Source organism: Pholcus phalangioides, unplaced genomic scaffold (genome assembly GCF_987345545.1).
Source record: "Pholcus phalangioides strain wild (caught in Gottingen) unplaced genomic scaffold, Ppha-v1.0 ptg000013l_1, whole genome shotgun sequence".
NCBI lineage: Eukaryota > Metazoa > Arthropoda > Arachnida > Araneae > Pholcidae > Pholcus > Pholcus phalangioides.
In genome coordinates, this window is record NW_028301606.1 from 13,990,061 (window position 1) to 14,006,396 (window position 16,336).

General features: G+C 38.3%; 2 protein-coding genes across 2 annotated transcripts in view; one reads left to right on the top strand and one right to left on the bottom strand.

The window, feature by feature from the left end:
- Positions 1–11,602: 11,602 nt before the first annotated feature.
- On the bottom strand, positions 11,603–13,502 carry LOC149078639 (UV-stimulated scaffold protein A-like). Its single transcript, XM_089240777.1, has one exon. It carries the CDS (start codon positions 13,252–13,254, stop codon positions 11,749–11,751), a length of 1,506 nt encoding a protein of 501 aa, XP_089096903.1. The 5' UTR covers positions 13,255–13,502; the 3' UTR covers positions 11,603–11,748.
- A 468-nt stretch (positions 13,503–13,970) lies between these two features.
- LOC149078640 (uncharacterized) overlaps positions 13,971–16,336 on the top strand; it is a 39,307-nt gene continuing 36,941 nt past the window's right edge. Inside the window, exon 1 of the mRNA XM_089241195.1 lies at positions 13,971–15,801. Coding sequence (XP_089097321.1) covers positions 14,167–15,801 — 1,635 coding nt within the window. The 5' untranslated portion in view covers positions 13,971–14,166. The remainder of the gene's footprint in view (positions 15,802–16,336) is intronic.

Consider the following 16,336-nt stretch of genomic DNA (forward strand, 5'->3'; position numbering starts at 1 on the left):
ACATTCATAAATTTCTATGTGTGTGTGTGTTTATTGCTTCCATTGGGCATTCCATGGAGTCCAATGGGTCTGGAAACGAGATGGACGATTAAAGAAATCTCATTTTTCGGGCTATAATATGCATGTTTGTATATCCCACATTCTGCGTAAACTAATGATTGCATAAACGATTTTTATAGGATATATATGCATGTATGTATGTTGCGTATAATAAATTTCAAAAACATTATGAGAGTAGAGAAATGATAAATGGTATAATATATATACACTCTCTCTCTCTCGTGCACGCGTTCGCGCGCGCGTCAGAATTGTTTCATAGTTGAATTCTATATTATAACTACGACACAGAATGTCAAATATTGTAAATACGACAGAATGTCAAATATTGTACATACGACAGAATGTCAAAATGGGCCTTTTTAAAAAAATGACATTTTATCACTGTAGCAATAATCCTATAGCTTTCTTACAAAAATTGGCGAGAAAATAGTGAACTCTCTCTCGTGAATAGTGAATTATAGAGGTTTGCGACAGTGTTTTTCATCGAACCACAAAATACCGAAGATCAACCTTAAAGACTATGCGTGATAATGTCACGTTATTGTGATAAATCCGGTGATTACGCACAACCGTCGGTTATAATGCATAATCACCGGCCGTTTTGGTCATTTAGGAGAATTTTACGAATTCATCGCGTTTACCTGAATATTGGTAAATATGATGGATCGTCAATGAATTGCTTAAATTTTCCGGACATTTTGCTCAAACTTCAGTCTAGGACAGTGGTTCTCAAATTTTTTTGTCAGCCGCAGCTCCCTTGCCCAATTCATGGTTCATCTGCGGTGCTCCAGAATAGTTCACAGTAGTTATTTTCACACACACTTATAAAAGAACTAAAGCATAAATAGGAACACAAATCAATATATTTAGCTTACCGCGAAGCCCTTGGCAAATGTTGGCGGCACCCCAAGGAGCCGTGACGTACACTTTGAGAAACACTGGTCTAGGATGGTGGATTCGATCGATCATGTTTAAAAATATTGATAAATGTGAAGAGGAAAGCTATTTTTTTTTTCAAGACTGATAATATAGTAAAACCTCTCTTTTGCTGTCATCGACGGGAAAAAAAAATTCATCCGTAAAAGAGGGGAGACCGTTAATCAGGGGTTTGAAATGTATACTTTATTATACGGGGGGGAATTATTATTTGACCGTATTCTGAGGGGGGTGTCCGTTATAAGAGGGATTTTACTGTAATTTATACGTTTTTATCCTTATAACACTTATTTTAATTTAATTTAATTTTTATTAAATTACAAAAACATAATGTGAAATTGCAAAACATAATGTGAACTCATCACGTTCGAGAGAAACTAGTAAGTGATAAAATTTAAATGATATTTCCGCTGATTTCTTCCACATGTATATCATACTAACCTCATTCGAGATTTATGCGTAATCGCCGGTAAAAGTGATAAATGTAGGAAAATTTATCAATCTTACCAAGAAGATTGGTGATTATGCATAGTAATTACGGATGATCACCGATTTTTCACATTTAGCGTAACAGATATAACTTTGGATATGCATAATCACGAGGAAAGATCATCAGCAAAAATTCACTTAACGCGTACGTATCTAAATAGTCATTTTTTTTTTCATTTTTGGCCCCATATTCGAGGCGTGGAAGTGCCGTGTATCGATGATATATATATATATATATATATATATATATATATATATATAACAGGAGAAGGGGGAAGTCCTTTTGATGGAAAAGAACGAGCCAATTTCGTGAGGGCTTCAGCAATAAACTTCGTGGGCAACGGGGGAGTATGCATTCTCGTGGAAGAAAAATACAAGAGCAACGTTAGCAACAAAAGACACGAGAGATCTATTTCCCGAGTAAAAAAGAGAGGCTACTATCTCTTGTAATAGCGGAAGCCTGCGCCAAGTAATGGCCCCTTTCGAGAAGTTAGTACCCAGATAGCATTAAATGAGCAACAAAAGAAAGAAATACAATGACCAAAATCAAGAGAAACAGTAACAGTCGGTTCGGGAATATAAAAAAAATGAAAATACGGGGACCGAATAGATACTTGGTTTGTTAAATGAAGCGGCAGCGGGGCCGCAACTAGAAACGAAAATTCACTCTGTCGCCCGGGACTAATATCCACTTTGGCACACACCCCTCCCTGTTATTTTGAAAGGAAAAATAGTAAACGTGGTGTCCTTCCTAGTCTAGTGCTCAGGATGGCAGTTCCCCCCCCCCACACCTCTCCCAGTTGCTGCCCTAAACGGCAGTGGCGTGCCTAGACAGTGGCTAGTACGTGTAGTGATGATATAGTATAGATGATATAGATATATCAGACGACAACCTTTCAGTTGGAAATTCATAGGAAAATTTATTAGACCAGTGATTCCCAACGTGGGCGTTAACACCCCCTGGAGGGCGTTGGAATGCTCCAGGGGGGCAATAGAAGCTACGGGTTTAACATAGGATCCTATGGGTTACATTGCGTTGGGGGGGGGGGGCGATGGGAGAAAAAAATTTCTGAAGAAGGGGCAATGGGACAAAAAAGGTTGGGAAACTATGGATTAGACCAGTGTTTCTTAACCTTTTTTGCCCGTGGCCCCCTTTGAACCATTTTTTTTTCTCATGGCCCCCTGAATTACCCTGAGTCTTCAACTCCCATCTAGAAGCAAGATCCTTTATACGTGTTGAAATAATTTTTTCATTGAATTTATACTGAACGAAAATTTTGCAAAGAAAATTGGCATCCAGACCACTGGCCTAGAATTTATTGATCTCCCCGCTAGTCCGAGTTCTATCAGAACCGTCTCAACGCCCCCCCTCCCCTCCTCCCTCCAGGCAAAGTGATGCTATGTTAGTCCCATACTTAGCTGAAAATAAACAGCCAACATATTTTCTACTTATTTTCAAAATTTATTGTACCATACAAATATCATAGTGTCTCTACCTACTTATGGACATGAGGACCCCGGACATGACCCCTCACAAGAGTGGGACAGTCAGAGCTGCAGCCCGAGGCCTGATATGGTTTTCATAATTTTTTGTTTTTCACACTATAATTCAATATAGAGAAGGGGGTCTGTGAAAAATCTAGCCAGGGTCCTGCAGAAAACTTCATCCTAAGGAACTTGTTGCAAAATGTAGGCGGTGAGGCCCGGGTAGGTCCATGCCCTAAGACGGCCCTGGTTTTATGGGTGGTTTTGTTGGATTCTGTAAGTGTATAGTCACTAACGTAAAAACTTTATTTCTTCACACCTTAATTTTTCTTCTCAGCTCTCTGAAGCCCTCCAAACCACATGGCATGGCCCCATTTTCTTCCGTGGCCCCCTTGAGGTACCCCAGTACCACTAGGGGGCCATATGGCCCCCGGTTGAGAACCACTGGATTAGACTGTCGTTCGGTAGGGGGAAGTGATGGGAGAGAGATGTGGTACGTCTTTCAAATTAAGAACATTATGAGCTTTAACTCATAACATTAACAAAATGTACCTCGAATATTCACCATAACAGAAATACATTCATCGCAGATTTTTAACTGCTGATTTATGTAATAGGTGGCAGCACCCACGCTCGCTCTTTTGCAGTCGCGTGGACGCCATGCTGGACGCTCACCGTGGAAATCCTAGTTCGAACCCCGTTGATGATGATGGTCGGCTGAAGTTGTTTTTCTAACTTCGACACACGAATGCGAACCCCCATCCGGTCTTCCATTTAAAAAAAGTCTATCCGCAGAGAGCAGGCAGACCTACAACAGGCTGATATGACTGATACATGAAAGCACCAGCAAGAACACGAAATAAGCACGGCTCTGACAACATAAATACGTTAAGGCCGCGCATATTCCCACAAAACCCTTTTCTGCATGTACCGATTCGTTAGAAATTAGGTAGAGAAATGTGTACGAGTTGCATGTACGATTAAGGAGTAGTGGCGCTTATATCCAAGCGCACACTTTCAGCTCCAAAAATATACAGTATCTCGTGGAAATCGTCTCTCCAGTGATAAGAAACGGCCGTAAATTCCCGTAATTGTGGTAGATAGACCTCAGTTATTATATGTCAGGAAATGAATTTTAATTATGAACATCGAACATATTTGAGATTAATGACAACCAAACCATTAATGACGTTTGAAGGGAAATTCTGTTGATACTATGATTTTGTCTAGGTTAGATCTTCCAACTTTAAAGTTTCGAAAATAATAATCATCCAGAGGTGAAGTTGTAGGCGACGTAATCTTGGAGTTAAGGCTGTTTCTGGCCCCCAAGTGAATATTGTGAAGAGACCGAGCCCCCCCCCCCTAAATGAATTAATGAATACATAAATGAATGAAATGTACCCGTCCTCCTTCTGCGCATTGCCTTCAGTCCCGTATATAAGGGACGACTAACACAACTTTCATCCCCTCAATGTTTTCATCACGTCGGCGTCTCTGAGTGAAGTGTACATAATTATATTACAAAGAGAGGCAGAATTCCATTCGACATTGCCATGATAATTAAAAATCAATCCCGGTTGAACAAATGCTGTACTTGCTTGGAAGCAGTATTCAAACAGACAAATATAAGTCTCCCTATTTCAATACAATTTATACCAACGCTAGTTTTCCCAGCGAAATAGCGTTTGATCAGATCGAATTTCCAGAAACTTATTGGGCTTTCTACTCAATTTACTTCGCTAATGGAGGAAGAAAGCTTCTTTTACGCTAACGCATCCATCATTTCGCCTACAGATCTAATCGAGGGTCCGTAATATCATTTCTGTTGGAATTTCGCCATCTTTCATATTCAAAGAATAATGTTGTTTTCATCTTTGTGTGGTGTACATTGATTAATTTTTACAGCTATTAATTGAATTCCCCATCTTTGCTATTCAAGTTAGAGCTTCTCACGTGGAATTTCTATTCAGTGGTTTTGATAGAGTTTTATTCACATTTGTAGAGATGTCGATTGCAAAGTATATTTTTATCTGCGTCCATAGGCGTGCGCAGAATTTTCTCGAGGTGGGGGTTACGTTTTTTCCTGCAAAATAACACTATAATCTTGGCTCAAGGGAGGGTTAGAATCCCAACCTACCCCCCCCCCCCATTGAATTACAGGGTGATTATAATTAATTCCCAAAAAACTACTCACCCGCAAGCAGCCAAATTTGCAGGATATCTTAATAACACCATGGGAGAGAGATTAATGCAGTAACAAAAACAGTTACATTTTTGGCCACCAGGTAAAAAAAGTGTCGCTTTTTTTATTGCATTTTCCTTTTTCCCATGGTCCATAAAGCATGTGCATATATACCAAGTTTCAATGGAATCCGTCCATCAGAATGGACGCAACAGAAGCAGGGTTTCCCAAACTGTGAGCCGCGGTGCCCTGGTGTGCCTCCAACCTTTGTCAGGTGCGCCGCGGACACTCTGACAAAGGCTTTTCGAAAATATTCTTTGTTAAACCACTCTTGGGAGCAGGTGGAGCTCGCGGATAAACACTGAATAGGCAGCAGGGGTGCTACGGGTGGAAAAAGTTAGAGAACCCCTGCATTAAAGTATAGAGCATTTCCAAACAAGACTTGGAAAATATATCGTTATACAGCGGTGGTTCTCAACCGTTGGAAACCCACGGCCCAGCAAATCTCTTTTGAGTAAGTGAAAGGCCTGGTCATACATACACACACACACACACAACTAACGAGAAATTAATGGGGAAATGAAACTGTGAATCACACTCACGGCCCGGTGTGACTAGTGTTAGGGCCCGGTACTGGGCCACGGCCCGGTGGTTGAGAAACACTGTTATAGAGGGATTTATAGTTATATCGAGTATCGTTGTAACGAGATTTCACTGTACATTATCTCATTTATTTCAGCCAATCATAAATTTAAAATTTTATAGCTAATTTGATCATCAAAAACGCTTTTAAAAATCTATGAAGTCTGATTACTATTTCAAACGAGCTGTTATTTAATGCAAGGATTTAATTGGTCAAGTCCTCAGTTTTGCGTCACGTAAAAGATTTCCATATTTGGTAGCAGAATTCATGAATGTACAGGGAAAACTTATGAATGAACTGATGTCACACCAATAGTATTTTTTTTTATGGCTGAACTGCGAAATTATGAATGAATGATATCAGAGGGTAAATTCCATATATGGAAGTGACCTTCATTTGACCTTTCTTGTTTACATCCATATGGTACTACTTTTACTATTAGTAGTACTACGATGTCATTCTCCAATCAGGATCTTTCGTCGTTCATTCATGAAAATCTTCAGCAATTCATTAATGAAGTTATAGACGGAGAATGGGGTTTCCCCGAGCTTTTTTTGTTGCCTAGGTGACAGGAAAAGAAATTGATCAACTTTAAACAATTTCAATGCAGAAATGTATTACAACAATGGGTTTGACATTTTTTGGTGAAATCACTTTATTTTATTGACAATATAGAATATTATCTCTACCACTTTGAATTCAAACAATGACATCGCAACAGTGGTTTATTTTAACAATATACTTCCACTTCGCCTCGGAATCCAAAAATATTCAAAAAATCATGTAAATTCACCTAATTGGAATTTTAAAATGCGGTTTTCACCAAAATGTTTGTCAAAAAAGAGGGGTTTCAAACTAACTTGAAAAAAAATATTCACAGTACCTAAATTTTTTTAATGTAAATTTTCCCCTCCATATAAACTCACACAATTATTTTTTTACTCTTTTCAATTCTGGAATTGTTTCTTTCATTAATTCCCGAATTATTGCTTTCATTAATTCTAATTTTTTCGTTCATTTATTCTGAATTTTCTTTGATTCTGGATTTATTTCTTCCATTAATTCTGGAAGTATTTGTTTCATTAATTCTGGAAGTATTTGTTTCATTAATTCATTAATTTCATTTTCATTAATTTTAAGTATTTATTACATGAATTTTCTGAGTTGTTATCGGTGCTGGAATTATTTTTTAATTCATTAATTCTGAAATTTTCATTAGTTTCGGGATTTTCTTTTCTCTCATTAGTCCAAAATATTCTTCAGTGCTGAAATTTTCACCAATTTTTTGTGTTAATTTTCGTAGTTGTGTTTAAAATTTCTTTGTATAGATATATTTCACAGCATTCCTGCACACATTTTCTGAAATAATAGATTCCACAAAATGTGTAAAATCGGGGAAAGGGTGCTTAAATCTTTTTTGATACCAAAACAAATTGTGGAAATGCACCTAGACCCACTATTATTTTCGCGTCAGGCCTTACGTCTGGTATGGGAGTCCCTGGTCCTTACCTCCTGGTCATCTTATTGACACACGGGAGGTCCTTGTCCTTCATCTCATAGACACAAAGGGTCGGAGCAACCAGCACTGTCTAAAAGCATGAGCCCCACCCCGGGGAGCGGTCTAAAGTGCATTAAGGGCCTCATCATGATGAGATTCGGTACTACGATTTTCGAACAGAACCGCCCTTACGGGTATGCGACGGGTGCGATCGCACCGGGCCCCACGTTTTGCGGCTCCTGCACTTACGGTATTAATAATTTATTTTATAAATTCTGAATTTTCCCTTATTAATTAATCATCCGTTTTCTATTTATTTATTTATTTCAGAAATTCTGAATTTGCATCTATGGTCCGTAATTCAGAATTTTCATTCATCATTTTTGTCGCACCACGGTCATTTTCTGCACACGAGGGCTAATTAGACCGGGACCTACAATTTATTGCCGATTCCGAACGGCAGGTTTGTTTTTTATACTCATCGAGAGGTTGGTACGCTAACCCCTCGATGGGGGAACTCCCTGCGGTAGCAATTTTTTGCTGGGGTCAAGTCGCCGTTTTTTTGTCGTACCCCTGTCAGGAAAGTTTTCTGACAAGGACGAACCGGGTATCGAACTCGCGACACCTCTAAACATCCTTTGGTACTTTAGGCGAACATCTTATCGACCTGGGCTACCGCGCCCTCTGAATTTTCATCAATTCTGGTAATCTAAATTTTCATCTGAAGAAAATTTCTGGAAATCTAAATTTCCATCCATAACAAAAAGCAATTCAGGAATTCTGCATTTTCATCCAAAAAGAAATAATTGTAGAATTAATTCCTTCATTTAATACGAATTTTCACGGGTGCTGGAATTATTTATTTCATTTATCATTAATTTTCGAGGGTGTATAAATCATCTCTGTAAATTATTATTCTTGTTTGTGATTCATCGATTCTGAACTTTCATTGGGTCCTGATCTGCATTGGTTTTGGAGAATCATTTCCTTCATTAATTTAAAATTTCCTTCAATTCAAAATTTTCATTTATTTATTTTATTTTTTATTTTTTTTTTGCTAATTTACATTTAATTGTCTCTATTTTTTCTTATATGAATATTTTTCTGTGTTCCTCTATGTTATGTAATAATATGCATGGATTTTTGCACACCGATTTCTTTCACCCACAGAATATATGGAATATATATATCGGGGCCGAGTGGCCCCAAAATTATTAAGAAACTTCTGATATCCTGAAATTATTTTTCCACCGAGCACTGCGCGGGCGTGCGCTTAGTGTGGAAAATAATAGGCAGGTACCTCTACAGCTGGGTAGGGGCCTCCGGACATCACCTATCACAGGGGGAAGGGAAGCGCATGATGCTGTTAAGACAGCCTTGCTTGGAACATAAAAGATTAAGATCCCTACAGAGGACCGTCTTAAGAGCAACATGGGCCCCGGGCGAAGTTATTTTTTGAGGCTCCACCCATAGGCGGAGATTGACTTGGAAGTCTGGGGGGGGGGGGCAAGGTAATTATTGCTGTGGGGGGGCACGATGATGATGATGTCAGCTCATATATACATTAGATCAGTCGACTCCACCTGTGGAATTTTCGAAAAAATTTTCTGACACCCCCCCCCCTCTCTGGAGGCCCTCGGGTCGTGCCCGGGTGAGCCCGTACGTTAAGACGGCACTGCTGGATCCCTAGGTTAGTTGATGTCAAAGCCGCTTGAAAGATTATTATTACTCTTAATGCAGCTTTGGTTGATGCTGATCACTGCCTTAGGCCGGTATTACACTATAAAAGTTTGATAAAATCCCTTGTATAAAACTCAAAAAATTCAACCAATAAAGCTCATAGGTTACTTTCGAGCAAATGAAACTGATAATCTTATTGGTGGCATTTTTCAAGTTTTATAAAATTACTTTTATCAAACTTTTATAGTGTAATCCCGGCCTTAGGCCCTATAGTTTAATAAATTTTAGTAAAAAAATCGCAAACGGCGACTTTTACTGCCATCTATCAGGGCATCTCAATTCCACGTTCTATCCATCATAATCTCTTGTTGATTAATTCCCCAGTAGATGGCAGCAGGCGAACATCAGATGATCATCCACATTCAAAAAACCTTATTTCTCATGAAAAAAATTTCGTCGAATTAGCTAAAAACACAAACCACACAAATTAACTTTTTTTTCCTTCAGTAGATACTCTCTCGATTGAAAGACACACTCCTACCCCCTCTATGCTGAGCAAACTTGCAAGATAATGGCTAAAAAAAAAAGCGGCATGTCTAAAATGAAGCACTCAACACAGAAAGGTAATTTCCTAAAATGTGTATAATTATTTTCTTTATTTACAGTATTTAGTTTATAATCGGGAGTCAATTTGTGAATAATTTTCGAAGCATTTTTTGAATCACAAACGGGAGAGCCTAGAAGTGTTTTATATACCTTTGGACATGGGCATGAAGTAAATGTGATAGGGCTCAAATGGGGCCTGACTATTACTCGTAAGTTTGGACAAACACGACTTTTTGAGGCCCTTTATATACAGCCTATAGCATTCGTTGAGGCAGGGGGATGTAGGGCATGGAGAGCCCGTGTCCATCCCTCCCAAGACGATCAAAAATTGGAAATATTTTTTAATATTTTTGTAAAACATCAAAATATCGAAAGATGTCAATTTCGACATCTGAATAGGTCTCGAAATTTTGTGGGTCCTGGGCATGAGCCCCGTTCGTTTGTCCATGCAAGAAATATGCCCTGGACTCAAACCAAATATTTCTATAGATGTTATTCAGGCTGAATTAATTCCTGGGGAACCAAACCCCCCTTTGCCACAAAATAGTGTCATAGCAACTTCGGCTCTGAATGCTACTGCTGCTAGAATGGATGAGAAATCCTAGACCCGTTTTGAGAACTAGTGAAAAATCAACCAATTGACATAAAAAGTACAGTTTGCACTGTAACTTGTTAAGGAGTCTAATTTTTTTTTTTTTTTTTTCAAGTATATTAAAGGAAAGTGTTCAAAATTTTTCACCACACATGGCACTGTATCAGAAAAAGCATGACGCATCACATGAAATATTACACACAATCAGTACATCATAATAGGATATGCATCACATAAAACTACTAGATTTTATTACGAGCACTTTTTTTTAGCTAAAACTATATATAAATGAGTAAAAAGAATGCTCTTATTGAAAGTAGTAGTTTTATGTAACACAAATCGTAATATTAATTATGTCTATAACATTATTATTGACCTATAGAGTGTGCCGGTGTATGAATGATTGAAACAGTGACCTAGAGAGGAAGGGATCAGTGATCGATCAAAAGAGTGACCTAAAGAATGGGCAAGCATGTGAATGACCAAAACAGTGTACTAGAGGGTATGTAAGTGTGACAATTATGTAAGTAATTTTGTGACAATAATGAAAAAAAGTTCTTAGAGTGTTTAAACTTGAAAGCAAACACCAGAGTGACCTAGAGGGTGTACAAGCACGCGACTGACCAAAACAGTGAATGAGAGAAAATTTAAGTTTGGGAGCAACGGCCCAAACAAGAGTGAACTAGAGGGTGCGCAAGCATGTGAGTGGTAGTATTTCTCAACTGCCAGGCTCTGACTTCATTTAAACTGAGCTGTAAGTGATTCATATGTGTGCGTGTGTAGTTTCATATTTTCCTATTAATCGTGTGTACGACCGGACCTTTAACTCACAAAAACAAATCAACCAGGCTGCAGTCTTCAAAATGTTAAGAACCATTGAGCAAGAGGGTGTGCAAGCATATAACTGATCAAAATCATGGGTGGAGATATTGGGGGAACGTCTGAGGCATTGCCCCCCCCCCCCTCCCCAGCGTCAAAGGTGGAGTCGACTGATCTAATGTATAGACATCATCATCGTCTCCCCCAGACTTCCAAGTCGATCTCCGCCTATGACTAAAGCAGTGAACTAGAGAGCAAGATGCCAGGTCAGTGAAGAAGTAAAAGAGTGCGCGAGCATGTGAATGACCAAAAGAGTGACTTAAAGACAGAGGTATATTTATGGGGGGTTACCTAAGTGGGTTATAACCCAGAGTGAAAATTTTGAGGAATCAGTGATCAAGAAAATTAAGACTAGAATGTGTAGAGGGTGGTAAAATCATAAAAATCTGTGTCTGCAGATAAGATCAATACATTAATGATACCAAAGAAACTTTTGAAAACTGATGTTATGTGACATAATAAAAATGATAGATATCATATACCAAAGTCTAACTATAATTATCATGCTTTTGTCTCCAAAGACAATTTAAAAAAAAGAGCAGTTTGGATAATTTCAATTTTAATCACAAATATAGATTTTTATAAAAATGTATTAAACATGCGAAAAATTTCTTGTTTTTTAAATAAATATCTCATCTTTATGAATCAAAATAAAGTTACTTTCATTCATGCAAATGCACCGATCTCCTTATTTCCATTTATTTCTTGTTTTTTCTCCTCAGTTTACGTAACTTTTTATGAAGACGGCTATAAGTAGTTTCTGGTGATTTTTTGCAATTCGACTTGACAGATTTTTTCATTAGTTTTTCACGCTTAATTTCATCTGTATTTGTTTTCCCTCTCTCCGGCATCTTCAAGTTCACTCCTGTAGCAGCTTCCAGTTCCGCCAGCAAAACCGGATCTTGCCAATCCGCTGACAATTTCGACGTAGAGGGAAGGTTGAAGTTTACTACTCCAACATTACTTTTATTACTTGAATTGGACATGCTATGAAATTTTGAACACGTGGGCATGGCATCTGTATCTGGAGCATCGCTTTCAAACTCTGGAACTGTTGCTTCATAACCTTCTTTCTCCAACACTTCTTCTAAGTCACTATCACTATCCTCTGATAGTGGCTTGTCCTCTTCTTTTTCATTCAGTATATTTGACTTGACGTTTTCTTTAAGTTTGTCATATTTTGCTAGTTTTGATTCTAACTGTTCTTTCATTTCCGTAGCTCTCCTGATCAAGCTCGAAACACCACACTCTTTATTGAAAGCTGTGAGCCAATTAGAAATCATTGGCAGATATAAATTTATAATATTTGAGCGCATAGTTTTCAGACTTTCTAATATGGGAGAGGTACAATCATTTACTTCCACGGTAAAGTTCGACACTTTGTTTATTTCTATACTAACAACAGTATTCATATTGAAAATTCCGTGTGGTCTCAAAGAACTTTGGTCGATAAAATCTGTGCCATCTGAATGCTGTGTAACTGACGTCTCTGTTGAATTTGACTCTGGTATCAATAGGTCGGATTCGCTAAACAAATCATCTGGTAGAGGGAAAAGCATTTGGAAACATTTCTCCATTTGTAGTACAATGGAAAATATGTCTTCACTATGTTCCTCCATTTCTTTTTTCATTCTGAATATTTCTGTTATGCCACTGGTGTCGGGACCAGCACATTCGTTGTTAGTCGCTGATGAACTGACGTCTTCACATTCTGGATCAGTTACATTTTTACAAGTACGCAGGAAAGAGTATGCGTTTTTCACCATACTATAACTTGAACCAAACTGTTGATGCCATCCTTTGATGAAACTTAATGCTTTTTGCTTCAGTTTTTCAGCTACGAGTTTCGGAGGAGGTAATGGCTTCCTGATCTCTGTCTCGACGGTGAGTTGTAAGAATTCTTCAAGATCATTTTCCAACAACTTTCTGAAGGCATGGGAACGAAGGAAAAAGTCATTGATGGCCAGCAGCATATTGTATCGCACCTTGGCGTTATCTTTACGCAACTGGATCATCAAGAAATGGTAGAGGCGAGGTATGTTGTCAGGGCACGATTTGCATAGCTCCTTGATTTGCTTCATTTTTACTTCATCCAATACTAGGTCAGGATTTCTAGCGAGGCCATTGACTGCTTTTTTCAACTCTGTGATGGGGTCACTTCGTGTTGACGGTTTTTTCATTCGGAAGTAGTTTTTAGCCATCATCGGACATGTCCTTGGGAAGGGGTTTTGGCTATGATTTTCGGCGTACACGCTAATTTGGTGACGGCAAAAAATCACCAAGTATTAGAAACTTCGTTTTATTAAACAAAACAGTACTAATGCCACCTGGGGGGGGGGGGGTGTTGCCGGGTGAAATGAAGGTATAATTTATATATGGTACAGTTAATTTTACATGTGCGTACTCAAAATAATAAATTGCCCTAAAATGTAAATATAAACAAATTCGATAACACATAAACGACTGTGATCAAGAAAACTAATACCCTTTGAATGTTATTCATTCCCTCAAATTTATCTGTTTTCAGCAACATGACCATAAGTCCGGTTTTTTATAGACACAATTACAGCCAACTCATCTTTTTTTCGTAAAAATACTCATTTAAATGAATATTCTGATAAATTCCTTTTCAAAATTTTCTATGGTGAATTCTCTGTTTTACGTAGAATGTGCATAAATGACATGTCCCGTTTTTTTTCAAAATATGGTCATGATATTGTAACTTTTAGAACCGGGTTGCTATTTCACATTATTCAATAGTTTGATTATTAATGTCAAGCGTATTCGCTAAATTTAATTCTAATTATTATATAAATGATTCTTTTTCAATTGGAGTAAATAGGTAGATTATTAAAGTGAAAATTTATATTTTCATATTCGTAAGGGATTGAGGACACAGTCATGCAGATCATGCCTAAAATAAATTCTCACGGAAATGTTTACATACAGATGGAGATTTAACAAAATTATAAACATTTTCACACACAATGTTAATCAATTGATTCTCCAACGATCATGCTGGACATTATAAACACGTGTTGCGATTTAGACATAAATGGACGTAAAGAGCCATTCAATGAGCGCTTGGGTTATGTAAAGAAAAAGTTGTGATAAGGATGTCAAATCTAAATATAGGCGATTCCTGTCCAAATGTCCACGATGAGGGCGAGACCGATGTCAAGGATGAGGATGAGACTCATGTCCAAGATGAGGAAGGGACTGATGTCCAAGATGAGGAAGGGACTGATGTTGAAGGTGGAGAAGATATTGCAATAGACTTACAAGACGAAATGATGCCATTAGAAGCCATGAAAAATGTAGAATTTGAGAGTTCAATTCTTGGCAATGATAATCATGGATGTCCAGCGAGAGAAGAAATTAACGCCTCCCAGTTTATGTCTCAGGTTAGGACAGCAAAGAAGTCGGCAAGGAAAAGAAGTTTAGACCCGAAGCCTCCTGGTGGGTATCAGTGTGATCTGTGTCAAAAATTCTACGCTTCGAAGTGGTCTCTTAAAAAGCACATGCAGATCCATATGGGTTTGAAACCGTTCAACTGTGATTTCTGTTCCTTGTCATTCATGTGCACGAGTGCTTTGAACAAACATGTCATGGCCCATACGGGAGATAAACCGTTCGAGTGCCAACTGTGCCCTAGAGGTTTCAGATCGAGGTTTGATCTTAAGCAGCACATGTTGTTTCACAGTGGCGAGAAACCCTTTGAATGTTGCATTTGCCATAAACAGTTCAGGAGAAGTTGTTACCTTACATCACATCTGAGGATTCATACCGGGGAGAAGCCGTATGAGTGTGAAATCTGTAAGAAGTCATTCGCGGATAGGCGTACGCTCGAAAGACATGGCTCTGTTCACACTGGTGTTAAACCGTTCAGGTGTGAGTTTTGTCCGAAAACTTTCACCCAGAGTGGACATTGTAGAACTCATATGAAAATGCATTTGGGTGTTGATTTATTCACATGTGAAGTGTGTGGTAGGGCGTATCCGTTTAAATGCTATCTGAATAGACATATGAGAGTTCATACGGGCGATAAGCCATATGAGTGTACATATTGCCAGAAAAAATTTGCAAGATATTCTCATCTTCAGTTGCATTTACCAGTTCACACGGATGAGAAAAAGTTTGAGTGTCATATTTGTCACGCCAGATTTGCCAGACCATACTCATTGAAAGTTCACGTGCAGAAGCATTCTGGTGTTCGTGTAACATGTGAATTATGCCCAGCTAGCTTTAGTCATAAAGTCAATTTGAATAAGCATCAGAGGCAAGTCCACAAGATATTCAGAGGTCCTCCAGGACCCACTGCAATCAGGGATGGTGCTATGGCAGTTTCGAGACTTGAAACTAATGAAAATGTTTTATTGGACTGTAGTGATGACATCACAGACAAAGATGTTTTATTAGATCATAATGATGACATTGCTGTTGAAGATGTCTTATTGGACCATAATGATGATGATGACATGCCTAGTGAAGATGTTTTGTTCAACTGTGGTGATGACATTGCTGATGAAATATTTGTTCAGTGTTCGGAAACATCTCTAGACCATGTTACCATGACAGACTCTGACGATCAGACGCGTGATGATATGTTTGATATTGTACCTAGAGACATTGAAAATAAGACATTAGAATCGGTACATGTCTTATTGGATGTTGATAATTCTAAAGATCTAGACGGTGATGATATAACGAACTTAGATGATAACAAACATATTGTTAACGAGATATCACAGGCATAAATTATCTTATCAAAGAGCTTACTTGAGAAATTTACATTCTGCATCATGAATAATTGGCTTGATGGGAATGATACCTTCATGATTCCCTCTGGAAAGAGGGTCTATTTTATTGTTTGAAGGTACAAAGCAAAAAAGCTGAGGGGCACACACAAGAATATTCATAGCGGTGGGGAGTACTAAGGGGCAGCCAATTTGAGGAATGAGTGGTGAAGCAAATTGGAGCAAAATAACAGCAAAGCCATAAACCTGCCTCTGCCTAGAGAGTGAGAGACGGGTCATCGAGTGAACAAAAGGCTGACCTGTAGAGTTTGCAAGCATGTGAGTGTCCAAGAAAAAGAACCAGAACAGTGAGCAAGCATGTGAGTGTTCGAAAAAGGAACCAAAACAGTGAGCAAGCATGTGTGTCCAAAATTGCAAGGTGCAAGTCATTGAGTGATTGAAGGTGCAATCTAGACCCAAGTAGTCACCTGACTTCAAATATTACCTAAAAATTTGGTTATTTTCTCTAAATGAGACGTCAGTCCAAAAA

Coding starts and splice junctions, on each gene's coding strand:
- LOC149078639 (XM_089240777.1), bottom strand. CDS start 13,254: ATGATGGCTAAAAACTACTTCCGAATGAAAAAACCGTCAACACGAAGT.